This window comes from Aspergillus flavus, chromosome 6 (genome assembly GCF_009017415.1).
Source record: "Aspergillus flavus chromosome 6, complete sequence".
In the NCBI taxonomy this organism is placed as follows: Eukaryota; Fungi; Ascomycota; class Eurotiomycetes; order Eurotiales; family Aspergillaceae; genus Aspergillus; species Aspergillus flavus.
Genome location: NC_092410.1, coordinates 1,506,597 through 1,533,938, shown reverse-complemented (window position 1 = coordinate 1,533,938; position 27,342 = coordinate 1,506,597). Strand labels below are relative to the sequence as shown.

The window sequence follows — 27,342 nt, the reverse complement described above, 5'->3', positions numbered from 1 at the left end:
GTGTCACTAGGGAAATGCCACAATGATTTGCCTTTGTTTAACAAGGAGATCCTATAAACAAAGAGCTGGTAACACCATTATATGGTCCATTATATCTACAGAGGAAATTTCTAACTAGGCCCAACTGTGATACTTCATCTCTCGACGAACTCTGTCTCTATTTTACTGCAATGTAGAAATCGCTATCTCTGTGTCCCCATAGAAGAGAGAATTATCGGAACCACCTTCTGGGTCGTGCCTGCACGGTTCTCCTTGGAAGTTGCAAGAACCATTCAAGCACTGTTTTGGGACAGACGTAACGAGAGCCTCGCTACCCCGAGTTCAGGGTCAAGAGACTGCTTGAACTTTTCTGAGTCGACCTCCCAACATACTCCACTAAAGGCGGATGGCTCGCGTACATCTGCCTCTCGCTCGTATTCAGATGCAGGTTGGACTCGGACCGGTAATGGGTGATGTATCTTGGCCGCCCGCTTGTTCGTGCCGCTCAGTTCGCTCGCATCTCGCTTAGATGAAGCATTTTTCTGTGCATGGAACTGTATGACTCGATCATGCAGTGCATCACAATCGATACCAATCCGCCCACCTAGGACAACAAGAACGCCCCATGCATTTGACGAGATAGCGTGCTCCAGTTCCTGTTCCGTGTACTCCAGCTCAGTGTCTGCGAATGAGTCATCGTCTTCCGCAGTTGCCTGGATTACCTCGTCTTGCAGTCGATAGTATTCAATGAGGTCCTTCAACCTGAACTCTTCACGGTGTTAGTAACACGTATCAGTGGTTTCATCGGAGACAACATACAATGTTTGCCTTCCTTCAGGTAATAGAATCCTAATGTTGTAGGGGGAAAAGAGGCCACGGGGATAGGCATTGGCGATGCATCCGAGTTATACACCTGTAATGGAAATATCCGCTGATTGAGAAAGGCAATTTTGGAGTTCCGGAGGATTCCCTCAAAATTGCTCATCTGGACCTCCACCTTGGTTTCGACTTTGTCCAACCTGTCTTCCAATCAACCAATCTTGGCCTCGACCCGGTCTATCTTAACTTCCAGTTGCTCCACCTTGGTCTCAACTTTATCAAGCCAGTCCTGCATATGAGTAAAACGTTCGTTAACACTGTTGAATTCTCGTTTCATATCCATGTCCAAGGTATCGATCCTAGTATCCACGCGGTTGAATCTCTTGTTGACATTCTGGAACTCACGCTGGATATCCCTATCATGAGCTGCGAGTTTCCCATGTATTCCATCAAACAGCGGTATAATGACGCTGTTATGGAAATTGAACATCTCCTGGACCAAGTTCTTCTGTAATACCTCCGTTCGCTGGGCCATAGTGTCATCTAAACGTTGAGCCAAAAACCCCTGTAAATCGTTGGACCGCCGAAGCATAGTGTCATCGATACGTCTGGTCAGGGAATCCTGGAACACGTCGTTTCGTTGCGATAGGGAAATATCCAGTTCTCTGACGCGTCGAATTATAGTCGCATCGATATGCTTGGTCAGAGATTCCTAAAACTCGTTGGCGCGTTGGAGCATAGAGTCATGTATTTGATTCGATCGCTGGACGAGCGACTCCTCTAACTGGTTTGAGCGCTGGATCAATGACTCCTGTGATACTGCGGACCGTCGATCCATGGTCTCATCGATACGTCTGGTCAAGGAATCTTGTAGCTCGTTGCTCTGCTGAAACAGGGTACACTGCAAGTTATCCACTCGCGTGTTCAGGGACTCCTGCAGGTTGTCGACGCGCTGGTTGAGGCGATCAAACTGCTGCTGCACCATTGCAGCCAAAGTCGCTAGCTCCATGGCTAGTTTGTAGAAGATGGTGGTGGTGATGGTGGTGATGGTGATGAAGTCAGTTGTAAGAGTACCCTAGAAAGGTCCAGATAAAAAAGCAGAGGGCCTTTAAATAGTCCTCTACGTTGCAACAGCCTTCAAACTTGCGCTGTCTATTTCCCAACTAGGAATCGATAAGTTAATATGACCAGCAAGTGGTCTTTGTCTCCACTGGATGGGATTTACATTGCTTACTACAGTGATTAAGTGGTGTGGTCTCCAGATTCACTGCCACTTGTCAGAACAAGGGATGTTCTTGATATTGCAGGTGTATTCACAACTGCACAGTAAATTAATCTAGGACTTGTTTTTATTTTTCTTCTTTTCTTTGTTCTTTTCTTTGTTCTTTTCTTTTCTTTTTTTTCTTTTCTTTTTTCTTTCTTTTTTTATCACGCGTTACACATGACGATGTGCCAGAGCTTGTAGGTATATAAATGCCGTGGTTCCCCCTTGTCACTTTCACAGCCTAACATTTCCTTGTTCATTGCACCACAATTTCTAAGAGTCTATCAACTTTACCGACGTATCAGTGTGCCGCTATGAGCTTTATCGGTTTCGAAGAATGCCGTGCCTTCGTTAAGGAGCAAGAGGAAGCCCAGGGTCGTCCCTTTACACCAGAGGAACGTAACCTGTTTCTCGATACATGGTTAGCTGAAGAGAATATCTCCGAGAGATGTCGGGCATACTATAAGGCCATGTACGTGCCTTATCCACACGAAGCTCGGAGCCGGGGCCGCACGCGTTGTACACTTCACAAAGTTACGTTTGGTCGTTTGGGCAGTTGTGCTCAATGTGAAAAAGAGCGTGGGTATCGCTGGTGTGATGTGGAAGGAATGTGGGTGCCTTTTTATTTAAGGTGCTTGCATGATTAGCTTTGTTTATTTAGTTTAACAAGCTGAGTTGCAACGTGAAATTGGGATGTATTAAAGGTTCGGCTATCATCAACCTGGAATCTTGGCTATCAATCATCAATCAATCAAGAAGCTCATCGTCTAATATGATCGAACCACTAAAGGTCTGCTTATGCAGGCCTCGCCGAAGAGACAGAAATCTAGGCCTAAACGCCAAAATCCTCCAGCGTCTTCTAGGGTTCTATCTACAGAATGGTATACTATATCATTTCGAGAGTAGCCGCTGAGCCTGGCACCATTCGATAGTCTATAGATGAAGATAGTCGTCATATTCTTGATATGTAAAACCCCAATAAGTGCTCCTTACTAAATAGCACCAATAGAAGCTCAACTCAAAAGGCAAGAAGTATAATTCTTTTGAAGTCTCCTGTTGATCCACATAGGAGGCGCCGACTTCAGAGATATCATTTCTCGGCTGCAAGGTTACGATGTGGTATTTAGATATAGTCCCAGCCTGGAATGGTAAAAGTATAGCCATATCTGATGACAATAATCTTGTGTTAAGATCACTGCATGTCTGACTGCTTGGGTTCATAGGGTTAATAGGGTTCATCGTTGATACCCCAGATCACCACAAAGGCGGTGATTAAAAGCACGGACAATAACCTCACCGCCAACCCCGCGCTAATCCTGTAGAGGATAATCCACTGATAAGTAACAACGGCATACGGAAGAGACACACACTGCAACCACTCAAGAATCCCACGACCCTTGACGTTCCTCCATTATATTACTCGAGCTGTGACCGTGGAGTCTCCGAGGAAGATTATTCCAGCTGTGTGGTTCTGAGGGTTCTCCTGCCCTGGGGTCTGACCCAGTTATCTCTCAGCAACTGCTACAGGCAAAGTCAAGAAAATAATCTTACCTTTAAGATCCAGAAACTCGAAACAGAAAGTCCTGCCTTTTCTTTGAACGAAACACCGGCAAAATGATGGAGGACTTCAACAGTGAGACTGATAGTGACTATACCAGTTACTGGAGAGATTGGGTGAGTCATTTCCTATTTCACCGTCGATTGCGCCAATGTGCGACTGGATGGGGGATGCGACTTGGTTGTAGGTGGAGGAAGGTGCATGGCGCATGGTGATACTGGCCGGTGCAGCGGCAGTGGCAGCAGGACGGAGAGGGGCAGCACAAAGGAGGAACACATTTCCATTTCGGGAAGCGATGCCACTTCTGCTCGACTCCACAGCTCCATGAATCACCTCACCTTCTTTCTACGTCTGCAGTCTAAAGATGGCGTCTCCCTCGTCCAGTCAGCAGCAGCTGGGGCTGTCTAGCACTCCACCTCCACCTTCTGTGGTTCCCAATTACTTTAGGACCGATCCTACTCTTCGCTCCTCACGCCAGAGACTCCCTGTTTACCTGCCACCGAGTTCTGACGACACAGCTAATTGGCGCACACAGTTCATCTCCTCTCGTGGAAACGAGTACTTCTGCGAAATCGATGAGGAATATTTGACCGATCGCTTTAACCTTACTGGCCTCAACACTGAGGTGCCATACTACCAGTACGCCTTAGATTTGGTGACTGATGTGTTTGACCTCGATGCGGATGACGACCTGCGCGAACAGATTGAAAAGTCGGCGCGTCATCTCTACGGACTCGTCCACGCAAGATACATTGTCACCACCCGTGGTCTTACTAAGATGGTATGTACTAATTCGAGAATGTAATCACAGTAGCATATCTCTCTGACTGAGGTCTAGGTCGACAAGTACAAGAAGGGCGACTTCGGCAAATGTCCCCGTGTTATGTGCGAAGGCCAACCTCTTTTGCCTATGGGCCAACACGACATTCCGAACATGAGCACTGTCCGTCTTTACTGCCCCAAATGCGAAGATCTCTACAACCCCAAGTCCTCTCGCCATGCTTCTATCGACGGTGCCTATTTTGGAGCGTCTTTCCCTAGCATGCTTTTCCAGGTGTACCCAGGCTTGGTCCCTGAGAAGAGTACCAGCCGTTATGAGCCTCGTATTTACGGATTCAAAGTTCATGCAGCTGCTGCCCTGGCCCGCTGGCAGGATCAATACCGCGAGGACATGAAGTCGCGTCTTCGTGATGCCGGCATGGAAGTCAAGTACGTTGAAGATGAGGAAGTGGAGGATGATGAGGATGACGACGAAGAAGATCAGGGCTTTGATCCAAAGGAGCGGGTTGTGGGCGATGCTGCCTCCGGCCGTATGGATATGGGCGTTTGAGTGACCATTCTTCGATTATAATGTTCTGTCTGGTTTTGACGATACCAATGCTCACCCTGCCTTGACCTTGGCTGCTCTTGACTCACGAATTACCCCTCTTCTTATCGCATGAAAATATCCCATATCCCGTCCTCTTCTATCCGAAATACTTGTCTGCAACTTTCACCTTCCCCAAACACCTCTCGACTGAGGCTTTCCCTTCATGTGGCATGTTCTTCTGCCGTTTCGTTATGGCTTGCTGTCCTCCAATAGTGGGCGTACGAACGGTCTCCTTCTCTCAGTTCTGTACTCTGAATTTATGATGACGAACACTGGTGGGCGTTTGAAGCTTTGAAAATGGCTGGTCTAATTTCTTTTCTTCTGATGTTTACTAGTTTCATAACCCATAATTCACCTTATGGCAAATGTAATATGAATTGCCAATGCAATTAACCTTCCCGTAACATGCACTTCATTTTGATGGTCTGCATCATTGTAGGGGTTCATTGGAGGTCAAACCCTCATAACGAAAGCTTGGCTAAACAGGTGATTTCGACTCTTCAGGCTCTTCTTCGTAGGTTATTTCCAACTGCTTCTCAATAGCATAGCCAATAACCTCCGCGAGCCCATCGCCCTTTTCCCAGCACTCATCGTGCTCACCTTCTAGAGGCATCCGCGTAACACATCTCAGTTTGTCCTCAGACTGCAGTTTCCACCACCCACCGATAAGGGCAGCATCCATAGCCTCATCCTGCGTCTCATCCACAAGCGAATCATCAGACGAGTGCGCCAGAATCGCGAAAGACCCATGAGTCCACCCACCCTCAATACCATCCGCCCCTTTGACCACGGCAGGAGATACAGCATCCCACGCAGCCTCATCATCCCCAAAAGCCCCCTCCACAATCTCCTGATACGCCGGTATCTCCTTGTGAGTATCCCGGAATTTCTTCAAATCGTATATCCCTGCCAAACCCGCCACAGCTACCGGACCGTGCGATATGCCAGCTTTAAACTGGCCCATCACCGACTGGTACGCCAACATAGCACCACAGCTGTGGCCGACGAGTATATACCGTTCCTCGAAGCCATATTTGCGCTGCAGGAAGGCTATGGCTGCTTGCACGTCATTGATATGGTCTGGGTGTTTGGAGCCGCGGTAGTCTCGGGGATTAGTGCTCGACTGGTCCTGGGGATGGTCCGGATGGGGGCTGAGACGGTAGGAAATGGATGCGAATGCTGTGATGTGAGGGAGAACGTCGGCGTATTTTGGGGAAGTGGTGAGCTTGGATATGGCGGGGTTGGAGAAGTTGATGGCGTCTATCTTCGGGTCGCGCCAGGCGCCGCCATGGATCAAGCTGGGTTTATAATATTAGTAGGTATATCGACTGTAGAAGTATTGTAGATTGATTGTAGATTAAGAAGTATGTACATAATCCAGAATTTTTTGTCGAGTGTCTCTGATAAGGTAGTCACTGTCACTGTTTGAAGGGCGTGCTCTTCGCCATAGTTAAATGTTTCGGTGGGCATTTTCAGTGGTTGTTTGCGATGAATGTTTTTATTAGTTCTCAAGGATGTATTATTGGGAAGAGAGGGCAATGAGGGGAACGGCTTGTTAGTCCTTTTTAACGGAGGGGAGAGGCGAGGCTGCTTAGTAGTTAATAGGAATGTTGTTCGGCGGAGCACTATAGAGTATCATGATTGATAAGCTCAACCTGCGACAACCCAGAATGGTTGACATATGGTATACTTTGGCCATCATCAGGGAGTATGCGACAAGAGAAATTCATTCTTTCTGAAAATATTAGCATGGCAGGATATTATTGAAGCCGATGTTGTTGTCGTTCCCAAAGTGTCCAGGCTGATCCCGTGAGAGTCTTGGCGCGCTAAACCGCATCGGGTATTAGGCGGTGGGAAATTGATGAATTCAATCCACACAAACCATCGCCGCCGACTGTCAACCCATTGTCGCCGTCGAACGTATACCTGGGCAGCACATCCAAAATGGCGGAGTAAGTCTTGTCGCTGGCTGTAAATCGCTTCTCTAGAATGGCTGCTAATGATTAAACCAGGAAAGAAGTTCCCCTCACGGCCGTCAAGGTCGATGCCTTGGTACGATAATGACCGCGAAAAATCACCCCCGCTATTTTCACGGCGACAGTAATGCTTACAAAATTCGCATATAGGTGGTCATGAAGATCATCAAGCACTCTTCTCAGTCTTTCCCGACGACTGCGACCGGTTCGATCGTCGGCATGGACGTGGACGGTACCCTGGAGATCACGAACTCTTTCCCATTCCCGGTCGTTGAGATGCCCGCCGACTCGCACTTCGACAACGCCGCCCCTAACCCGGCTGCTGCTGCCCCTCGTGCGAAGGCCAACGTGGCTTACCAGGCTGAGATGATCCGCATGCTTCGGGAGGTCAACGTCGATGCGAACAACGTCGGTTGGTACACCAGCGCGAACATGGGTAACTTCGTCAACATGAACGTGATCGAGAACCAGTTCTTTTACCAGAAGGAGATGAACGAGCGGACAGTTGCTCTTGTGCACGATGTCAGCCGCAGTGCCCAGGGAAGCCTTAGCCTGCGGGCCTTCCGCCTTTCTTCTAAGTTCATGACTGCTTTCAAGGAGAACAAGTTCACCTCTGAGGAGTATGTTTTTTTCCCGCGTTGGCATGGTTTAGTCTGCTCTATCAGTCTATACGTGTGCTCTGGGTGGTCTTGACGGTATGCTGACATGTTCCAGGCTTCAAAAGTCCTCTCTGAGACACCAGGACATCTTCGTTGAGCTTCCAGTTGAAATTCACAACTCTCATTTGATCACCACTTTCATCCACCAGCTCCAGTGCCCCAGCCAGTCCACTCCTACCGACCTTCCCCCCTCTTTGGCTGCTCTGGAGAAGAGCTCCTTCGTTAAGGACAGCGTTCTGGCCCCCAACTTCGACAACCTGTCTCTCAGCATCGACCCCTTCCTCGAGAAGAACTGCGACCTTCTGCTGGACAGCATCGAGACCCACCACACCGAGACCAACAACTTCCAGTACTATCAGCGTTCGCTTGCTCGTGAGCAGGCCAAGATCACCGCCTGGCAAGCCAAGCGCAAGGCCGAGAACGCCAGCCGTGCGGCCCTCAAGCAGCCTCTCCTGCCCGAGGATGAGTACCAGCGTCTGTTCAAGCTTCCCCAGGAGCCCAGCCGCCTCGAGACTATGCTCAACACCCGGCAAGTGGAGCAGTACTCGCGCCAGATCGACAGCTTCGTTTCGGCGACGACGGGTAAGATGTTTGCGGTTAAGGGAAACCTGCTGCCCGGAGAGACCGCCAAATAGAGGAGAGGCGGTGACTGGTGATGATTTGTCTCAACTGGGGATTCTGGGAATTGCATGCATGACCTTACGGCGTAGGGAGGGAAAATTCTGTATCTGACTGTTAATATGTCTGTTTGTTTATTCCAGTGACGAATAGAGTTACGGGATATGACTGTCTTTGGTTCCTACCTACCTCACCCATCTCCAACCTTCGTATCCATTTGTCCTGCGCAAGTCCTCTCTACATCAACCGATGAATGGATGGGGTATGCCCTAATCTTGCTAGGGCATGTCTGCCACACGTGATGCTGATAAGTACAATGACCTCATCATGGCATCGATAACCGATTAGATAAGATCCTGTTATCGTGAAGAAGATCAAAGTCGATATCTTTTCATTTCTGCAGTTCTTCCACTAGTTGTTTATAGATATTTCTTCAATTTCAATATACATACCCCTAGTCATACAATGGATAACAGTAGCCTCGATATCTGGGTTGTAAGTCATATACTCCACCACATCATGCCCTATCTTGCACCCTATACACAACATCCCCATATCCAACTCCTAGCAACCTCAAACGAAGTCCAATAGAACCAACCCTCAATGGATTAACTAACAAACAAAAAAGGCCGGCGCCCTAGCAGCCGTAACAGTCGACTTCCTAGTATACCCAATGGACACACTCAAAACGCGCATCCAATCACCAAACTACAACCACCTCTACAAAGACGCAACAGGCGCTATAAAACGAGACGTCCTCTTCCGGGGGTTATACCAGGGCGTATGGAGCGTTGTACTCGCAACGGTACCTTCATGTACAACTCTTCTACCTCACCATTCACCCAACAATCACAACCACAAGAACTGACCTAAAAAAGCAGGAGCATTCTTCACAACCTACGAAAGCTCAAAACACATCCTAACCCTCTCCTCCATCCAGTCCCAATCTCAATCCCAATCTTCATCCCAAAACCCCCTCCCATTCACCCACCCCCTCCCCACACCCCTAATCCACGCCCTCTCCTCCTCCCTTGGTGAAATGGTCTCCTGCGCAATCCTCACCCCCGCAGAAGTCCTAAAGCAAAACGCCCAAGTCCTGGACATGAACTCCCCAACCTCCACCAGCACAAAGACACCCAGACAAGGCGCTACAATCCAGGTCTTGGCGAAGTTCAGACACAGGCCTTGGAAGTTGTGGAGTGGGTATACGGCGCTTGTGGGTAGGAATCTGCCGTTTACGGGGTTGCATTTTCCGATTTTTGAGGGGGTGAGGAGGTGGCTTGTTTCTTGGAGGGGTCGGGAGAGGAGAAATGGTGATAGGAATGGAGGCAAGAATGGGAATGGGGTGTTTGAGAGGGCGGTTTTGACGGGGATTGCGGCTGGAGTGTCTGGGACTGTGGCTTCGGTTGTTACGACGCCGATTGATGTTGTTAAGACGAGGGTTATGTTGGGGGCTGGCGGGGAGGAGTTGAAGGGGACGGAGAAGACGGTTAGGAAGGTGAAGGGGACGTTGGCGGTTGGGAGGGAAGTGTGGAAGGAGGAGGGCCTTAGGGGGTTGTTTCGTGGAGGTGCGTTGAGGTCGGTTTGGTCGGCTTTTGGGATGAGTATTTATCTAGGGATTTATGAGGGCGGGAGGATGTATTTGGAGAAGAGGAGGAAGGAGGATGAGGGTGGAGTGTTGTAAAGGTGGTTAGTTAGGGCAGTAAATAAAGAGCCTGTATTATAGATCATGAACAATTGTATTTTTCTTGTTTCATTTCATTGACGTTAACTCGTCGAGAAGAGGACTTCGGTTATTCTCATCATTTATCATACATGCATCAGGTGTACAAAATCTCAGTCAAGAGACAACTTCGTAAACAAAAAACGGTGCTGAACAAGTCATCAACGCATACAAGTTCAATATCAAGTTTCATTTCCAACATTTCTAGTGTATAGTCATTGCGTCATTCCAATCATCAAATGCACTGAGATATAAGGAGCATTCTTCTGGCATCACGTCTCGCTGTTGAATATAGCCCTGCTCATCAAGCAGGTTCTGTCTTGTAAAGCGTACCCTTAAAAGCTGGTAAGTTTCTTAAACCAGTTAGGCAGCTTCCCTCCAGAACTAGGAGGTGGTTGGTCGTAGCGGTCATATCTCATTCCACGGTCTCGTTCGTAGTCTGCACTACCGGAGCTGCTCTTCTGTCCTCTCTCAGACCTCCGAGCCTCGCGTTTCCTCAAGCGCTCCTCCTCAATCTCCTGGTCGGTAAGTCCGGGGTATCTGGCCCGTCTTCTTGCCTTCCGGCGTAGGTCGCGTCGGGCCTCCTCGTCCGATGAGATTGAGTGTGCCCCATCCATGGGCTCTCCCGGAGCAGGCGGCATGTCCAACATAGTTGGCACAACCGGCGGTGGCTCGGGGGGGTCACTTGCTTGTGAATTAACCCAAGAAGAGGTCTTATCTTTGCGCTGTCCAGGCATCATAGGTAGAGGTCTCGTCTCCTCGGGCGCCCTGGACCTTCGGCGTCTAGCGTGTTCACCGTCGTCTCCATGACGGCGAGAGCGATAGGCCCTGTCCGGGTCCCCGCCCTGCATGTAGAAGTCCCTGGCGGCTCTATCATCCATATACGAGTGCCGCTTTCTGGATCTCGGGTCGTAGCTAGGGTTCTCATATATTCCTGCCTCCCTTTCCTGCCGCCTCCGTTCGCGGCGTTCCGCAGCCCTAGCTTCGCGGGCCTCCACTTCTCTGGCTTCCTGTGCCTGCGCTTCCGCCTCTCGAGCTTCTTGCTCCTCCCGGGCACGGCGCTCTTCACGAGCAGCCCGACGAGCCATCTTCTCCTCTCGGCGTCGCTGTGCTCTCTCCTCTTCCTCTCGGAGTTGCATCTCTTGCATCTCGCGCTCACGAGCCCTTTGCCTTTCCCGCCGTCTTGCTCGTCGTTCTTCGGCTTCTTGAAACTCGTTGTCTTGATACGGATCAACGTCGCCCTGTCGAGAAGCGCGCCGTGCTCTGCGCGCCTCTCTCCTAGCATCGACATCTTCTATCTGAATTTCCGGGACAGCCATTGCTGGTCCAGCATCGGTAGCATAGCCCTCACGGTCAGGGTCCGGTCTCATTGCGCGTCTTCTCCTCTCGTCCCGTCTCTGGCGCCGAGCGTCCTCTCGCTCTGGCTCCGTCATGTACTTGGCATCCTCGTCCTTGTAAGACCTAGACTTTTGGCGTTCAGGCAGTTCAGGGCGAATGTGTTGACGCAAAGTTCCGATCAGCCCCATAAGACCGCCAGTCTCCTGTTTCTTGGGAGCGGTATTTGATCGTCTCAAACGCCGTTCCCTCGGAGCCTCCACAAATGCCATGTCATCAGGTCCGGAAACAATGTCCGGACTCGTCTGAGCTGGGTCTGCATCGACCATGACAGCATCGTCTTGGAGGTCTCCCTGTCGTGATCGTGACTATATTATAGAAGCGACATTAGCTGCTGTTCCAACCAGTTGATGTCAGTTGCCGGTAACGCTGCTCTCTTACCTTCTTCCTTGACCGTCGCTCTGAATGACGCGACTCTCTAGAGGGAGCCTTGGGCTCACCGTCAGCATCATCCGGGTTGACCATAACGATGTCTTCATCGTCAATAGCATACGGATCACGAGCGCCTACGATGACCGTGTTAGTTAACTTTACTAAGAGTGACACGAACATAGAAGGCCATACTAGATCTTTTCCGCGAGCCACGCGGCCTCTCTCGTCTTGACCCAGATGGTGGAGCACCCATCATGCGGGCAGCCTTATCAGGCATCTCGAACTGCTCATCCGGCGGCGGCGATGGGAACCCAGTGTCATCCATATCTACAGGTGGGCGCCGCGACGTGTGCCTTGGGGCATGCTCGCCATGTCTCCTGCTAGATTTCGTTCTGGTAGGCGGAGGTGGTGCGCCAAAAATAAAATTCGAGAATGCCCCAGCCCGATTGAGTGCGGGTTCTCGTTGCCTGTCGTTCTCGGGTTCCAGCGATCTCTCTGGCTCGTCCTCCGGTTCCCTTGGCCTTGAGTGTCTAGTGGACTTTGATCTTCCCATCCCCGAAGGCGATTGCTCCCTTCTTCTATGCTTCTCTTCCCTATGACCTGACCTCCTCGGTGGGGGTGCAGCACCCCACATATCCCAAGACGTGCTACCAGGCGCACGTTCAACACGCGGGCGCTCCTTTCTTGCCGCTCGCTCCGGCGCAACGGGTTCAGGTGGCGGTGTCGGAGGACCTCCAGCAGCTTCCTCTGGAGCATCGGCCACTGGGGCTTCTGCAGGAGGAGCTGGTGGTGGTTCTGGAACTGGCACTGACCTTCTACTTTTCCTGATTTTCTTCATGGGCTTTTCAGGCTCTGGGGCAGGCGGCTCAGCGGGCTCAAACGCTGGCTCGGGCTCGGGCTCCGGCACATTGACAGGAGCAGGTTCGGGCTCAGGTTCGGGTTCGTGTTCAGGTTCAGGATCAAGCGCTCGCACCGGTTCTGGCTCTGGCTCTGGTTCAGGCACAGGTTGGGGCTCAACCGCCTTAGCCTTCTTTTTCTTCTTTTCGACTTTGGGTGGGGGGACCGGCTCTGGCTCTGGTTCAGGTTCAGGTGCGGGTTGCGGCTCGACGGCCTTAGCCTTCTTTTTCTTCTTTTCTGCTTTGGGAAGAAGTACGGGCTCTGGTTCGGGAACTGGTTCCGGCTCAGGTTCAGCAACAGGCACAACCTCTTCTGGTGGCGCAGGCTCCGGCACAGGCTCTGGCTCTGCTGGCAGTTCGGGTGCCGAAGGCTCTGGAGCAGGCGGCTGAGGCTCTGGAACAGCAGTCTTCGATTTCTTCTTGTCTTTCTTTTTGGCCTTCTTGGACAATACTACCGGCTCAGGCTCTACTTCTGGCTGCTTTTCTGGTTCAGGCTCGGGCTGAGGTTCAGGTTCAGGCTGTACTTCCGGCTCGGGCTCTGCTGGCGGTTCTGGGGCAGGGGGTGGGAGGTCATCGAAATCGTCGTCAAAAGCGTCTGGAAAGCTTCCTGGTACGGTGTCTCGTAAGATCCTTCTTTCTATAACTGGTTCAGGTTCTGGCTCCGGCTCCGGTTCCTGCGGAGGTTCTGGAGGGTCTTCTACCGGCGGCGGCACCTCCTTCGCTTTTGATTTTTCTGTCGACTTTCCCTTGGACTTTTCTTTCTTTTTCTCTTCAAGGGCCTTAATGCGCTCCGCGACAGAGTTCTTGGTTGATGACTTGGTCTTTGACGTGACAACAGGTGTCTTTGTTGGCGGCGCGGCTGGCTGAGGTTCGACTTCTGCGACTGGCGCGTCAGCCGCGTCAGCCGCACCAGCCTCTCTCGGCGCATCCCCTACGTCAATAAGCAGATCATCCTGTTCGGGCTGGGGCTCCGGCTCTTTTATTGGCTTTTCTGCCGACTTCTTTTTAGTGGCTTTAGGCATCCCCATCGCTGCTGCTCCGAAGCTTGCCCAGAACCCTCTGGCTGGCTTTGACGGCGTTTCCTCCGCAACGAGGCCCTTCTTTTTAGAAGGCATTGTGCTAAATTCATCCCAAAGAGGCTCCTCTGGTATACTCTCAAAAGCGTCAGGTTCCAGCGATAATCCCAGAGAAGGTGGAGTAGGCGCCGGCGGTGGAGGTTCATCATTAATCTTGCTCTTCTTAGACTTCTTCTTATCCTTTTGAGGAGCCCAGATGCCCCAGCTATCATCAATTGGTTCTTCGGTAACTGGTTCAGGGATAACCTCTGGTTCTGGGGTGGGCTCCCGAACTGGTTCTGGCTCTGGTTCTTGTACAGGCTCCTCTGCTACAGGCACCACTTGTGGTGGCCACTCAAAGTCTTTACCAGGAATAGGCAAACCCTTCTTTATTAACGATTTTTCTCGCTTCTTTCGATCCTTAGAGGAGAGGTTATCCCAGTTATTGTAGAGCGGATCATCTGGCAGTGAGGGAGTTTTGGATTCCGGCTCTTGTTCTGGTTCAGGCTCAGCTTGAGGCTCTGGCTCTTCAGGGACAGGTTCAAAGACGGGCTCCGGTTCTGGTTCAGCTTCCGGTACTGGCTCTGGTGCAGGATCTGGTACGGGCTCCTCCGCCAATGGCTCCGGTGGCGGAGGTGGTGGCCAGTCAAAATCCTTACCTGGAATCGGCAGACCCTTCTTCATCAATGATTTCTCGCGCTTCTTCCGGTCCTTGGATGAGAGGTCATCCCAGTTATTATAGAGCGGGTCATCAGGCAATAATGGAGCCTTAGGTTCCGATTCCGGTTGCTGTTCGGGTTCAGGCTCAGGCTCAGCTTGAGGCTCGGGCTCAAGCTCAGGCTCAAGTTCAAGTGCCGCCTCGGGCTCTGGCACTGGCTCTTGTATAGACTCTTCTGCCACTGGCTCTGGAGGTGGAGGTGGTGGCCAGTCAAAATCCTTACCTGGAACTGGCAGACCCTTCTTGATGAGTGATTTCTCACGCTTTTTCTTGTCTTTAGCTGAGAGCTCGTCCCAATTATTATAGAGCGGGTCATCGGGCAGTGACGGGGCCTTGGGTTCCGATTCCAATTCCAGTTGCGGTTCAGGCTCAGGCTCAGCTTGAGGCTCGGGCTCGGGCTCGGGCTCGGGCTCAGGTTCAAGTGCCGGCTCCGGTTCTGGCGCTGGTTCTTCTATCACTGCCTCTGGCGGTGGAGCTGGTGGCCAGTCAAAATCCTTACCAGGAATTGGCAAACCCTTCTTGGTGAGTGATTTCTCACGCTTTTTCTTGTCTTTAGCTGAGAGCTCGTCCCAATTATTATAGAGCGGGTCATCTGGCAGTGATAAAGCCTTTGATTCGGGTTCGGGTTCAGCCTCAACTTGAGGCTCGGGCTCGGGCTCGGGCTCAGGCTCAGGTTCGGGTTCAAGTACCGGCTCTGGTTCTGGCTCTGGCTCTGGCTCTTCTACCACTGGTTCTGGTGGTGGAGGTGGTGGCCAGGCAAAATCCTTGCCAGGGATTGGTAGACCCTTCTTTGTCAGTGATTTCTCGCGCTTCTTCCGGTCCTTAGATGAAAGATCGTCCCAGTTGTTATAAAGAGGATCATCTGGTAGTTTTGCTTCAGGCACAGGTTGTGGTTCTGGCTCGCCTGCAGGTTCGGGTTCAGGTTCGGGTTCGGGTTCAAGTACCGGTTCTGGTTCTGGTGCTTGCTCTGGCTCTGGCGCTGGTTCCACCACTGGTTCCGGTACATCTTCTACTATTGGCTCTGCTGCTGGTTCCTCTAATACAGGCTCTGGTGGCGGTGGCGGTGGCCATGGGAAATCCTTGCCAGGAACTGGGAGACCTTTCTTAATCAATGACTTCTCACGCTTTTTTATGTCTTTAGGCGAAAGATAGTCCCAATTGTTGTAAAGAGGATCATCTGGCAGTTTAGCTTCGGACGCAGGTTGTGGTTCTGGCTCCGCTACTGGCTCCAGTTCTGGAGTTGGCTCTGGTTCGGGTGCAGCCGCAGGTTCCGGTTCTGGTTCAGCAACTGGTTCTGGTTCTGGCGCTGGCTCTTCCGCTGCAGGTGCAGGGGCAGGGGCAGGTGGTGGCCACTCGAAATCTTTCCCGGGAATTGGGAGGCCTTTTTTCATCAAGGATTTCTCGCGTTTCTTTTTGTCTTTTGATGAAAGATTGTCCCAGTTGTTATAGAGTGGATCATCTGGCAGTTTAGCTTCAGGTGCTGGTTCTGACTCTGGCTCTGCTGCGGGCTCTGGCTCCAAGGCTGGCTCCGGTTCAGGTTCAGCTGCGGGCTCTGGCTCAGGTTCAGGCGTTGGTTCATGCTCAGTTTCCGGTTGGAGTTCCGATTCGGGCTCTTTCGTCGGCTCTTCGACAGGAGCAGCTGGCGCTTTTGGGGGCCATTCAAAGTCCTTACCAGGTATGGGGAGACCTTTCTTGACAAGAGATTTCTCTCGTTTCTTTCGGTCTTTAGATGATAGCGTGTCCCAATTATTGTAAAGTGGATCATCAGGCAACTTAGGCTCTGGCTCTGGCTCTGGCTCAGCAGGTGCTGGGGGTTCCGGTTCGGGCTCAGGTTCAAGCACTGGCTCGGGCTCTGCCGCACCTTTACCCTTCTTCTTTTTCTTCTCTTTTGTCGGGACATTCCAGCCTGTCCAGTCATCCTCCTCCTTTTTTTCCTCAGGGACAGGCTCCGGCGCTGGATCTGCGACTACTGGAGGATTTTCCACTACTGGTTCCAGCTCCTCGAGGATAGCACCGTCCTTCTTTTTCTTGTCTTTCTTCTTAGTTGAGACGCCCCAGCCCCAATCATCGTCATCAGCCATCTCCGGCTCTGGTTCGGCCTTCTTCTTAGTATCCAGGAATCCCCAGTTATCCTTCTTTTCTTGTGTGCCAACATCTCCATTGGTAGGAGGAGGAGGGGCTCCGAAACCAAAGCCAAATCCGACTGAAGCATTCAATGGATCCGCTGAGCCAAATGACCACGGGTTGGTATTCTGTGTCTTTTCCCCGTTCATGCCACCAAGAGAGTCGAGACCCCATTTACTCCCCGTATTCCAACTCTTATCCCAACCGCCAAATTCCAGGCCTCCGCCAGTAGATTTGCCTCCAAGGGGGTCTAGGCTTAGATTTGGCGGTGATGTATTGCCACCTAAATTGATATCCTGAAAAGAATTGGAAGGAGGTCCGGTGTCAATCAGAGTGGCACCCTATAAAGGAATTAGTGATGATACCCTAAAACCGAGGGGGAACCGTACTTGATCCTTCTTTTTATTCTTTTTATTTCCTGCAAGCGCAAAGTCCGCCCACGAATCATCGCCATTTCCACTGCCATCGTTTGCCCAACTAAGATCATCACTATGAGCATTAGCCGCTGCTTCTTCTGCGGCCTTTTTCTCCTCCTCCTCTTTAGCCTTCCGCTCCTCCTCTTCTTTGGCTAGCCGCTCTTCTTCCTCTTTCTTCTTCTTCTTGTCTTTTTTCTTGCTGTTTGTATTCCACGCATCTCCCCAACCATCATCGTCTCCGCCATCCCCGCCGCCTCCGTCACCACCGTTGTCTCCATTCCCATCTCCCGATCCACCTGCGTTGCTTCCGCCGTCCCCGCCATTCTGATTTTCATCAGGCGGCGGGCTTTTATCACCGTCGTCGTTCGGCGGCGGGGTACTCTGTTGTGCGGCTTGCTTTGCTTTCTTCTTCTTGCCCGGTCCCTTATGTTCCCGTATGCCAAATGGGTGACGAAAATCGATTAGAGGCGACTTAGATCTACTATTGAGATCTTTTGTTTCTATCGAGGGCGTGCCGTCACCACACAAATCTTTCCGTTCGGCTAATGGCGAAAGCGTAGAGTAATCTGGAGGCAAGTCTTTGATAGCATCGTCATAGGATGGAGGGGGTTGGTCGTAGGGCTGAGGGGTTGGCGTCCGGAGCTCTATCTCGAGAGCCAGAGATGCTTTGGAGAATCGCTCATTGTGTCCTGCTATTCGTGATTGGACCGAGTATTTGTTTTTCTGCTCATTCTCGACTAAACAATAATGGGAGTATAGAGGCCTCTCGGGGTCGACTTCGAGTCCATGATGGCGAACAAGGCGCATACTTTCCATACTGGGTAAAGGACCAGTGTTCTCACGGCGGTTGACTCGACTATGCGAGGCGCATGGATATCAAGGACTTCCGGCCTCGATTGAGGCTGCCGCTGGTTCCAGGAAAATATTGAAGTTCTGGGTTAAACCGTCGGGAACGTAGCAGCAAAAGGCTGCGTAAATGGCGGGAACAAAGAACGAAGGGAAGAAAAGAAAGAAAAAATAAAAAGACTAAGAAAAAACGCTTCCACTAGAATATAATGCTTGTAACCAAAGCTGGTCACACGATGCAAATGTTAGCGCGATCGGTATACCAACGGATAACCAACTAGATTTGCGACAAAAGCCGTGGACAATCAGAGAGTATACGGCATTAGATGGTGTGTTTGAGGTGAAAGGGAAAAGTGTATGCAGAGATGAAATAGAGAGTTCAGCAGAAGGAAGAAACAAGGAGCGAAAAAGAGGTCATAGAGCTCATGACCACGAGGCGGTGGGAAAGGAGGAAAGGAGAGCAATGTTGCTGAAGATCAGTCCCTGGAGAACAGATAGGATTGGGTGGATGGGTATGCGATGGACAGCTAGGAATGTGAACTAGTTTTGGTACATACATCAGCAAGTCAGCGGCGGTTGCGCAAAACAAAAAAAAAATTTTCTGTTAATTTTTTAAGATTATACTTTCTTACCTTGAAATAATAATTTTGTGCTGCGCGTTGATCTGCGTGGTACGGAAGAATTGTATGCGATAGTATCTTTGATCCCCGACGGGTCAGATAGTAAAACGGTGGCTGGGCGGATGAGCCAACCAGACCGAGTCAAAGTGGTCAAGAACAAAGTCTCTAACTGAATTTGGTGCATAAAAATTAGCAATTGTTTTCAGTCATAAACTAGCTGGTTGAACAGGAGCAACGGAAAAAAGATGCAAGGTGAGAAGTCACGCAGGCACAGGCCACTTACACACGCGATGGGATTGCGCGCAGAGACTGGGGATGTGAGTCGACGGTCCTATCGATAAAGATTCCACCCCTCCTTCTCGGCGGGTATTATGGACACTGGTGTACGACGAACAACAAATGGTGGTGAAAGCACTGACACTCGAGTGCGATCTAGATTAGGTATATATGTCTCTTTTATGCCTTAATGGTCAGTAGGATATGTACGTTAGCAGATCGAGTCACTCTTATTGCATTGTACTTACATACCTTCGGATAGAGCGTTTGTTGTCCCATTAAAGTGGGGTTCCCAAGGGAACAACAGATCAGTCCCTAGTGTTCCGGTCCAAGGAAGCTAAAAGTAGAGATGATCGGTTCCGTGGTTCACCTCGGGGAAGTTAGAGGATTACACAGGAACTACTCTACCTTATTCCCTGGTAAGAAGAGGAACTGTTATATCAATTGAATGATTGGTCCCGTTCAATGATGTAGATTGAAGGAAATATAGTAGAAACCCCATTGATATCCTGCACCAAAGAAACAGAGATATTCCAGAAAGAAACCAAGTGTGTTATGACCTCGCATTGAAAGACTAGTTAAGGGAGACTAGAGGACTAACTACCCAACTAACTACGGGCCTATTCTACTACCTTAATAAAACTGCTAAGAGTGAACAAGTTTGACTCAGGCCACGAGGCAACAACCAGGGACCAACAATCAAAACAATGGAGGAGATTTACTAATAATCGCTCACCTGTGAAACAACCACTGCACAATTATGGAGCCAGAAGTCTTCGGGCAGCAGGAGACCAATTCCATAATTCTTTCGAAAAGCGGCGAGAACCTCGGGTAACGAGGAGAAAAGCGTTGAGGTACTGTACCTCGAAGGAAAGATTCTACCGCTATCGGTGTTCTTCACCGCATCGAAGGCGAAGATCCACCGTGAACCTATGAGAACCCTCGATCACGATGGAGCCATTTCCCCCCATTTTCGTCTTACGTTTCCTGATGAAGGATTGCCGGCTCTAAGGCAGGTTGATCCGTCGTTGCTTCTTTTAGTTTTGACAGTTGTCAAAACTCTACTGCAGGCTATCGCGCTTCGCCCCAGTGCCTGACTCCATACTCATTTCCGTTCTAAGAGGAACTCCCCATGACAGAGGACGCTAGCCGTATTCGTAGATTAGTGCCTTAGTCCTCGTCGGGAAACAGTGCATTCCCTTTCGGGAAAAGTGGTTGCGTCCCGCTTGGCAGCGTCATAGTACGTACATGTACATCATGTCCCTCATCTCATGTCCCGTTGCCTGTGAGTGACTCATGAACATCCTCGGTGTTATGCATCTCTCTGGCACATATTTCATGCAATACCTCTATGACTCACGGTATCTACCTGTGAGAGTCTATTAAAAACAAATTAGTAGCCCCCATCCCCTTCCCGATTGAGTAAACAGATGGGGTGGAACCCCGAGTAATGCAGATTATATATCTCCCAAGTATACCCGACTGCAGCCCCAACAACGCACACCGAACTTGCTCCCTATCGTAATCCAGGTCGTCTAGACCCTATATGGACCGGAGATAAACCCACTTGCATATTGGCCAAAGGACCACCGTGTCTATTGCAGCCATGCCATCTACTGCAGTGATCCGTCGTGAATGATCTGTTGTGTTACCTGAGAGTAGTATGATACCAGATGCAAGTGACCAAGGAGTATCGAAACCTCCGTCATCACTGCATAGCAGAATTGACCACAACACCAGGAACAATCCTGTCTGTGCAACACCGCTGTTTTCTTGTACTTGTCTTAGTCTTTGAATTAAGGAAGTCACCTTGTATACTACCAAATACAGCCCCAACTTTGTTGATGAGCCGACTTTCGCTCTGGTCACGGATTGAAAGAGCCTCGCAGAATACAAGCATGAATTGGAACTGGCCTGCAATTCGTGGTATAATGACATTGGTAGCAGTACTTGAACTCAGCACATCACAACTTATAGAGAATACAAGTAATCAATTGATCAAGATAAACCCTTGAACACCTGAGACGCAAACAGACAAAAGAAGGTTAATGGTGGGAAGGATACTGGTTATTCATGAGAAAAAATCGATCATCTTCAGTCGCTCACTCAGACCCAAAAAATCACCGTTGTTCCTTGGGCTATAGCAAAAGTTTACAAGCTTTACTGATAAACTTTTACTCGGAGGACTTTCGAACATGTGGCGCTTCCACGCCGTATACCTCTTGATACTCGCGGAGATAACGTTCTGTGTCGGCGAGTTGCAGTTTGTGGTATTTCTGGTCCATATTAGCTTCGTCCACATATGCGTATCATCTTCAGAAGGGCGCGGGCAGATGTACCTCTTTCTCAGATTCCGTCAAGCCTTTCCATTCCTCTGCGACCCGTGTAGCGATGTCCTTGGCGGCCATGTGCTTGAAGTCGCCCTGACCAGTGCGTTCAATGAAGAAGAAGACATAGGAAGAGGAAGGACGCTTAACCAATCGATCATCCCGAAGAGGGGGATACCTCTTATTTGTGAGTTTTGTCAATCTGCTTCGTGCGAGATTCGCTTCTTTGATCTGGAGCGGCGTGTGGGATTTGATCCATTGGTCGTATGTAGATTCATTAGAGTTTCTGTTAGACTCTGCCACTGCGGCGAAGCGCTGTCATATCTAGTCAGTAATCTATACACTGCCACAATCCATTAGAGTACTAGACGAACCGCTCGCTCTTCCTCACTGATCGTCTTGGCAAGCTCAGTAGCAGCTTTAAATGCCTCTTGAGTGTTGTTGTGAGTCTTCCTTGTTTCTTGAAGCTTTTCGATAATTGACAAGTTAGCCACACGCTCCGGAAGTCTCTTTGGTGCCTCCAGCGCAGTAGCCTTGAGGGCCTTAATCTGATCCCTGAGTTCCCGTGTCTTCTTTGCCTCCTTTTGCTTCTCAGTCAACTGCTTTCTTGGCTTGGGCTTGGGCTTCGCTGTCGAGCTCTTCTTGGCTTTTTTGGTGGTTTTCTTGGTCCCCTTTCCGGCCTTGGTGGATTTGGTGGATTTCTTCTTCTCGCTCTTGCTATCACTTGTGGTCGCATAGGTCTTAAGTAGGCGTTGCGAGAACACGCTGGTCGACGGAAGTACCCTGCAGATTGGGCGTAAAGCCTGACCGCGCGTAATCAAAGAGACGCGCCTGACGTGGCTTTGGGCAACAGCTACTCGGACAGGACGAGAGAACGCATCACTAAGATGCAGCTTGCGGAGGATGCCTCCTCCACGCCGAGCTAAATTCAGAGGCATGATTCAAAACAGTGAGACGAAACTAACTGCAATTGGGAATATAACCGACAATGTAGCACGTAGGTACTATTAAACAAAGACAGGCGAGGCCGAGCTCTAAGGTAGCAGGAGCTTCTGCTGCAGGGACCTTAGCTGCAAGAGCTCTAAGACGAATGCGGGAGGTTGGAGTCGCGTCCACTCACTGGTCGTTTGGGGTAGACCGAAATAGGAAGGTACATACACGTGATCGAAGCTTGCCATGGAGCTATCAACGTCACGTGATAGATAGGGCCCTTTGGGTTGAGGATAAGGTACAACTGAAAAAAGAATGGATGGAGAACCGTATCTCCGCGCTTCGGAAGCCGCCAATCCTCGCCACCGTGCTTAATCCGACCTTTACTGATTCTATAACAACAGAGCCTTGCTTTTAATGGAAGGGTAATAATTGCTCTGATATCTACTTCGCGTACTCGAATTCCTTTGAGCTTCAGTAATACTCACTCATCGCTGGCCTGCAACAATGGCTCGCCACGGGGATACTCGCTCACCATCACCTGTAGGCAGCACATATTCTTCTTCCAGACGGAGTCGCAGAGATGATGATCGCTATGAGAGGAGCAGGCGAGATGATGGGCGGAGCTACCGAAGATCTCGTAGCCCTGAGGTATGTCAATCGGATGTCCCAGTCCTACCCTTATCTCTTCTCTAATATCTACTTCCAGAAGCGATACCGTGACCGTGAACGCGACCGTGATTCATATCGTAGACGTGACCGCTCGCTAGACAGACGCGCCGATTACCGTGATGAAGATACGTATAGACCAAGTCGACGGGATCGTTCCCGCGATCGACGTCGGTCGAGAGATAGAGATGATGATCGGGATTACCGTCGCAGAAGTCGCGATAGAGACTTTCGAAGCAGGCGAGATGATTCCCGCGACAGGGCTCGGAGACGGACAGATGATTCTGCTGACTTGAAACACAAGTCTAGACGGGATGATAGCCGGGAGCGGGCCAGAGATTCCGTTCCCAGGTCTCGAGAGGTAAGCGCATATGGTCCCCTTCGATTCTATAGCCGTGTACTCATCGACCGTATTATCTCACAGGCATCGAAGCCTTCGACACCAGCGGCCAACACTGGTCCGACAGAAGACGAAAAGCGAGCCGAAAGACTGGCCAAGCTCGAAGCTTGGAAGCAAAAGCAAGCCGCAGAGAAGGAACGCAAACAACGAGAAGCCGCCGCAGCTGGTGGGACAAGAAGCATCCTGGATGAGATTGACAGAAAGTCAGGCTTATCACCAGCTGTTGGGTCTCCCCAGTCTTCTGCGACGCCCATTGATGCTGCCCCAGCGTCGTATACTGGAAAGTTTGACCCGAAGGCGATTGCAAAGAATGCCGCACCGGCGCCAGCTGTGAAGTCTGTACTGGGGGATGATATTGCTGTTCCGCCGTCCGCTAAGACATCTGCTACCTTCCCTTCTACAAAGACTGAGGTTCAAGCTAACAAACCTTCTGCTACTTCAAGCAAAACATCATGTACGTCTCAGCCTTCTGCTCATTCTGACTTAGACCCTACTAACACGACATTTGTAGCATTGAAAGTAAAGGGAAACGTGGGTAGTTTTGGCCTGGGTACCAAGCAGGCCGCAGATACCGAGAAAGCGTCAGCGACGAAGACCCTCGGCTTTGGCGAAGAAGAATCTACCCGGCGGAAGTTGGAGAGGTTGCCAACTCCTCCGCTAGATGACGCCAAAGACTCCAATAAGGAAGAAGATGTGACGGCAGAAGACGAAGACGATGACGTTGACATGCAGGATGGTGACACTGAGGAGGAAAATGCGGCTGCGGCGCGGGCAGCAGCAGAGAGGAGAGAAGAGCGACTGCAGAATGAGGCTCGTGATTCTCAATCAAATGGCGATGTACAGATGAGCGATGCGTCGAATCAAAAAGCGCCCGACAAGATGGAAGTGGACGCCCAAGAAGAGGAAGAAGTTGATCCCCTGGATGCCTTCATGTCTGAATTAGCAGAGTCTGCCCCTCCGAAAAAAACGGCTGGCGCCAAGTTCGCGAAAGCTAAACCACAACAGCCTGAGGCTCTCTTTGGAGATGAGAATGATATGGACATGACTGCTGTCGGCGACGGCGATGCAGATGATTTCCTTGCTATTGCTAACAAGGCCAAAAAGAAGAAGGATATCCCAACTGTTGATCACAAGAAGGTGGAATACGAGCCTTTCCGCAAGAAGTTTTACACCGAGCCTTCTGATCTGGCAGCGATGTCCGAGGAAGAGGCTGCTAGTCTGCGATTGGAACTCGACGGCATCAAAGTCCGTGGTGTGGAGGTTCCAAGGCCAGTGTCGAAATGGTCTCAGTGCGGCTTAGGTGTGCAAACCTTGGACGTAATCGATAGATTGGGCTATTCTGCACCCACTTCGATCCAAGCGCAAGCCATCCCAGCGATCATGTCCGGCCGTGATGTAATCGGTGTAGCGAAGACTGGTTCGGGTAAAACGATTGCATTCTTGATCCCTATGTTTCGGCATATTAAGGATCAACGGCCATTGGAGAATATGGAAGGTCCCGTTGGTCTCATTATGACACCAACTCGTGAACTGGCAACCCAGATCCATAAAGACTGTAAACCGTTTTTGAAAGCTTTGAACCTTCGTGCGGTTTGCGCTTATGGTGGCGCTCCCATCAAAGATCAAATTGCTGACCTAAAGCGTGGCGCGGAGATTATTGTCTGCACACCTGGGCGTATGATTGATTTGCTAGCAGCGAATGCTGGCAGAGTTACAAACTTACGCAGGGTCACATATGTCGTCCTGGACGAAGCTGATCGCATGTTCGATATGGGGTTCGAGCCTCAAGTCATGAAGATCTTGGCCAACGTCCGACCTGATAAGCAAACTGTCTTGTTCTCTGCTACCTTCCCGCGGAACATGGAGGCTTTGGCCCGTAAGACCTTGAACAAGCCCGTTGAAATTGTGGTTGGCGGTAGAAGCGTTGTTGCGCCTGAGATCACACAGATAGTGGAAGTTCGGAGTGAGGACAAGAAGTTTATCCGGCTTCTGGAGCTTCTAGGTAACCTGTACTCTACCGACGAAAACGAAGACGCACGGGCGTTGATTTTCGTTGAACGTCAGGAGGGCGCCGATACACTACTTCGTGAGTTGATGCGTAAGGGTTATCCTTGCATGTCCATCCACGGAGGTAAGGATCAGATTGACCGTGACTCCACCATCGAAGACTTCAAAGCAGGTATTTTCCCGGTTTTGATCGCCACGTCTGTTGCGGCCCGTGGTTTGGATGTGAAACAACTCAAACTCGTGGTGAACTATGATGCGCCGAACCATCTCGAAGACTATGTCCACCGTGCTGGACGAACTGGCCGAGCTGGTAATACTGGTACGGCGGTTACGTTCCTGACCGAAGACCAGGAGCGGTATTCCGTTGATATTGCTAAGGCGTTGAAGCAGAGTGGACAGTCCGTGCCGGAGCCTGTGCAGAAGATGGTTGACTCCTTCTTAGAGAAGGTCAAAGCAGGCAAAGAAAAAGCCAGTGCGTCTGGTTTCGGTGGAAAGGGTCTGGAGCGCCTTGATCAGGAGCGAGATGCTGCTCGTATGCGTGAGCGCAAGACATACAAGACTGGCGACGAGGGCGAAGAAGAGGAAGAAAAGGAAGAGAAGAACGAGAAGGCCGAAGAACAGTTCAATAAGGTTCTCTCATCGGTTCAATCCGCCGCTGCGCCAAGCCTACCTGGCGTTCCTAAGGGCATTGATCTGGACGGCAAGATCACCGTGCACAAGACTGAAAAGGACGCCAATGGTTCGAAGAACCCGTTGGACAAGGTGGGTTCGGCTGTTGCTGATATTCACGCTCGTTTGAGCCGTGCTGGTGTGATGAGGTCTGGAGTGCCCATCGATAACCGCGGGCCTGATGCCGGAGCTTTCCATGCTACGCTTGAGATCAATGACTTCCCCCGTAAGTTTACCCCCCGCTGTCGGCTTTCTGATTCAGCTACTAACACGGTCTCTCACAACAGAGAAAGCTCGGTGGGCAGTCACCAACCGGACCAACGTGGCCAAGATTCTCGAAGCCACAGGGACATCCATTACCACGAAAGGCAGTTTCTATGCTACTGGCAAGGAGCCAGGTCCTGGAGAGAACCCCAAACTGTATATTCTTGTTGAGGGTGAAACTGAGTTATCTGTGACGAACGCCATGCGTGAGTTGATGCGGTTACTTAAGGAGGGAACTATCGCTGCTGCCGATAGTGATGCGAGGGCACCGGTTGGAGGACGTTATAATGTGCTTTAAGTGTCAGCGCTTACATATAGTTGTATCATATCCCGAACATACAGAATCTTATTATTGTGGAACGAATCGCACTCTCTCTTATCAGCTTGGGTATCATAGTCAAATTTTTCAACGGGTAATCTGTACCGATGCCCACAGTAAAGTCACGACTGGCTAAAGATCACTGTATCAACCTAAACGCTCACTAACCGCCAAACTCCAAATGAAGAAAGAAAAAGTGAAACACCGGCGATTCACAGCCAGAATTAAGCTATAACCGAGTAATCTGTACATCCATCACTCCCATCTTCTGGCCTCAGCAGCATTATCCGCATCTCTAGCAGACCTCTCATTACGGCTAGCCTCCCCCAACGTCTGGGCCTGTGTCTGGGCCTTCTGAGCGGCTAACTTTGACCCTAACTTGCCCTTGTTGCCCGCCGTAGTAGACTCAGCCCGTTTCTAAACATACGCCATTAGCACACAACCTTGCACAGCGACACTCTAACGATCTTCTGGGAAAGGAGGAAGTAACTCACCTGCGCCGCAATCGCTGCATTCGCCCGCGCATCAGCTGTATCCGCGCCAGCACCTGGAGCCCCCGCGCCGCCCAGGGTCCTCCCCGTACTGGCGTTTGCGGGGAGCGGGGCGCGCGGACCGGAGCTGGATTTCCCTGTGTCTCCCGGGGGAGGATTGGCGGAGCCCAAGACGCGACCGGGGCTGGAAAAGGCCTCGGGTTGGTTTTTGGAGCGGGAGCAAATGTTTCCCATTTTTCCGGGTTTGGTTTGTCCTTGAGGTTGGTGGATTGGTGAGGTGAGGTGGAGGACTGGAAGGATTGATTGGGTTTAGCGGTGGTGATCGGCCATGCAGTGTATGTGTCTCGCTGTGTGACGGGTTCCGACAGGGCTGGGAGGCTCGATTGATGTGATTGATATGTCAGATTGGTAGTTTTGGTTGTGGGGTAATGCGATTGAAGGTTGATGGAGCCGTTGAGATTGAAGATTGTACGGAGATAAGAAGTTCATTAGGCTGTAGCCTACCGATCGGGGATGACGATCTGGAGTAAGAACGGCCGGTGCACGTGGTCTGGTGCCCGCATTGCATTCGCATTCCTCAGTA

General features: G+C 50.6%; 9 protein-coding genes across 9 annotated transcripts; 4 read left to right on the top strand and 5 right to left on the bottom strand.

Moving 5' to 3' along the window:
• Positions 1-272: 272 nt before the first annotated feature.
• F9C07_2260915 (uncharacterized protein) lies at positions 273-2,165 on the bottom strand (the record flags this gene model as incomplete). The annotated part of the gene is made up of 3 exons (XM_041294038.2): positions 1,568-2,165; positions 1,015-1,510; positions 273-748 (listed from the first exon to the last, which is right to left on the bottom strand). Exons 1-3 carry the CDS (start codon positions 1,805-1,807, stop codon positions 273-275), a joined length of 1,212 nt encoding a protein of 403 aa, XP_041149286.1. The 5' UTR covers positions 1,808-2,165.
• Positions 2,166-3,984: 1,819 nt separating this feature from the next.
• On the top strand, positions 3,985-4,950 carry F9C07_8403 (putative casein kinase 2 beta; the record flags this gene model as incomplete). The annotated part of the gene is made up of 2 exons (XM_041294028.1): positions 3,985-4,401; positions 4,459-4,950. 2 exons carry the CDS (start codon positions 3,985-3,987, stop codon positions 4,948-4,950), a joined length of 909 nt encoding a protein of 302 aa, XP_041149287.1.
• A 517-nt stretch (positions 4,951-5,467) lies between these two features.
• Positions 5,468-6,459, bottom strand: F9C07_8402 (Alpha/Beta hydrolase protein; the record flags this gene model as incomplete). The annotated part of the gene is made up of 2 exons (XM_041294039.1): positions 5,468-6,287; positions 6,362-6,459. 2 exons carry the CDS (start codon positions 6,457-6,459, stop codon positions 5,468-5,470), a joined length of 918 nt encoding a protein of 305 aa, XP_041149288.1.
• A 474-nt stretch (positions 6,460-6,933) lies between these two features.
• On the top strand, positions 6,934-8,259 carry F9C07_8401 (eukaryotic translation initiation factor 3 subunit H; the record flags this gene model as incomplete). Its single annotated transcript, XM_041294029.1, has 4 exons — positions 6,934-6,941; positions 7,002-7,041; positions 7,116-7,585; positions 7,680-8,259. The coding sequence occupies 4 exons, from the start codon at positions 6,934-6,936 to the stop codon at positions 8,257-8,259; spliced, it is 1,098 nt and encodes a 365-aa protein (XP_041149289.1).
• A 224-nt stretch (positions 8,260-8,483) lies between these two features.
• F9C07_1756523 (mitochondrial carrier domain-containing protein) lies at positions 8,484-10,113 on the top strand. Its single transcript, XM_041294030.2, has 3 exons — positions 8,484-8,737; positions 8,871-9,057; positions 9,121-10,113. The coding sequence occupies exons 1-3, from the start codon at positions 8,708-8,710 to the stop codon at positions 9,924-9,926; spliced, it is 1,023 nt and encodes a 340-aa protein (XP_041149290.2). The 5' UTR covers positions 8,484-8,707; the 3' UTR covers positions 9,927-10,113.
• F9C07_2246792 (uncharacterized protein) lies at positions 8,656-22,263 on the bottom strand. Its single transcript, XM_041294040.2, has 10 exons — positions 21,385-22,263; positions 21,023-21,325; positions 18,936-20,959; positions 18,691-18,869; positions 18,420-18,576; positions 16,915-18,327; positions 11,925-16,866; positions 11,742-11,866; positions 8,871-11,668; positions 8,656-8,737 (listed from the first exon to the last, which is right to left on the bottom strand). Exons 6-9 carry the CDS (start codon positions 17,755-17,757, stop codon positions 10,301-10,303), a joined length of 7,278 nt encoding a protein of 2,425 aa, XP_041149291.1. The 5' UTR covers positions 17,758-18,327; positions 18,420-18,576; positions 18,691-18,869; positions 18,936-20,959; positions 21,023-21,325; positions 21,385-22,263; the 3' UTR covers positions 8,656-8,737; positions 8,871-10,300.
• Positions 20,858-21,948, bottom strand: F9C07_8397 (uncharacterized protein; the record flags this gene model as incomplete). Its single annotated transcript, XM_041294041.1, has 3 exons — positions 20,858-20,959; positions 21,023-21,325; positions 21,385-21,948. The coding sequence occupies 3 exons, from the start codon at positions 21,946-21,948 to the stop codon at positions 20,858-20,860; spliced, it is 969 nt and encodes a 322-aa protein (XP_041149292.1).
• F9C07_2168827 (RNA helicase) lies at positions 22,264-26,317 on the top strand. The gene is made up of 5 exons (XM_071509342.1): positions 22,264-22,591; positions 22,650-22,970; positions 23,034-23,463; positions 23,521-25,911; positions 25,973-26,317. Exons 1-5 carry the CDS (start codon positions 22,448-22,450, stop codon positions 26,245-26,247), a joined length of 3,561 nt encoding a protein of 1,186 aa, XP_071367763.1. The 5' UTR covers positions 22,264-22,447; the 3' UTR covers positions 26,248-26,317.
• F9C07_2286123 (uncharacterized protein) lies at positions 26,318-26,993 on the bottom strand (the record flags this gene model as incomplete). Its single annotated transcript, XM_041294042.2, has 2 exons — positions 26,318-26,685; positions 26,763-26,993. The coding sequence occupies 2 exons, from the start codon at positions 26,991-26,993 to the stop codon at positions 26,524-26,526; spliced, it is 393 nt and encodes a 130-aa protein (XP_041149294.1). The 3' UTR covers positions 26,318-26,523.
• Positions 26,994-27,342: the final 349 nt, after the last annotated feature.

Excerpts from the sequence above, each read along its gene's own strand:
- F9C07_1756523 (XM_041294030.2), top strand. The coding sequence starts at position 8,708 with ATGGATAACAGTAGCCTCGATATCTGGGTT. Across the intron at positions 8,738-8,870 it reads GTAGCCTCGATATCTGGGTT|GCCGGCGCCCTAGCAGCCGT; the intron begins GTAAGTCATATA and ends CAAACAAAAAAG. Across the intron at positions 9,058-9,120 it reads ACTCGCAACGGTACCTTCAT|CAGGAGCATTCTTCACAACC; the intron begins GTACAACTCTTC and ends GACCTAAAAAAG.
- F9C07_2246792 (XM_041294040.2), bottom strand. The coding sequence starts at position 17,757 with ATGGAAAGTATGCGCCTTGTTCGCCATCATGGACTCGAAGTCGACCCC. Across the intron at positions 16,867-16,914 it reads AGAATAAAAAGAAGGATCAA|GGTGCCACTCTGATTGACAC; the intron begins GTACGGTTCCCC and ends ATTCCTTTATAG. Across the intron at positions 11,867-11,924 it reads TGGCTCGCGGAAAAGATCTA|GCGCTCGTGATCCGTATGCT; the intron begins GTATGGCCTTCT and ends CGGTCATCGTAG.
- F9C07_2168827 (XM_071509342.1), top strand. The coding sequence starts at position 22,448 with ATGGCTCGCCACGGGGATACTCGCTCACCATCACCTGTAGGCAGCACA. Across the intron at positions 22,971-23,033 it reads CCGTTCCCAGGTCTCGAGAG|GCATCGAAGCCTTCGACACC; the intron begins GTAAGCGCATAT and ends ATTATCTCACAG. Across the intron at positions 23,464-23,520 it reads TACTTCAAGCAAAACATCAT|CATTGAAAGTAAAGGGAAAC; the intron begins GTACGTCTCAGC and ends CGACATTTGTAG.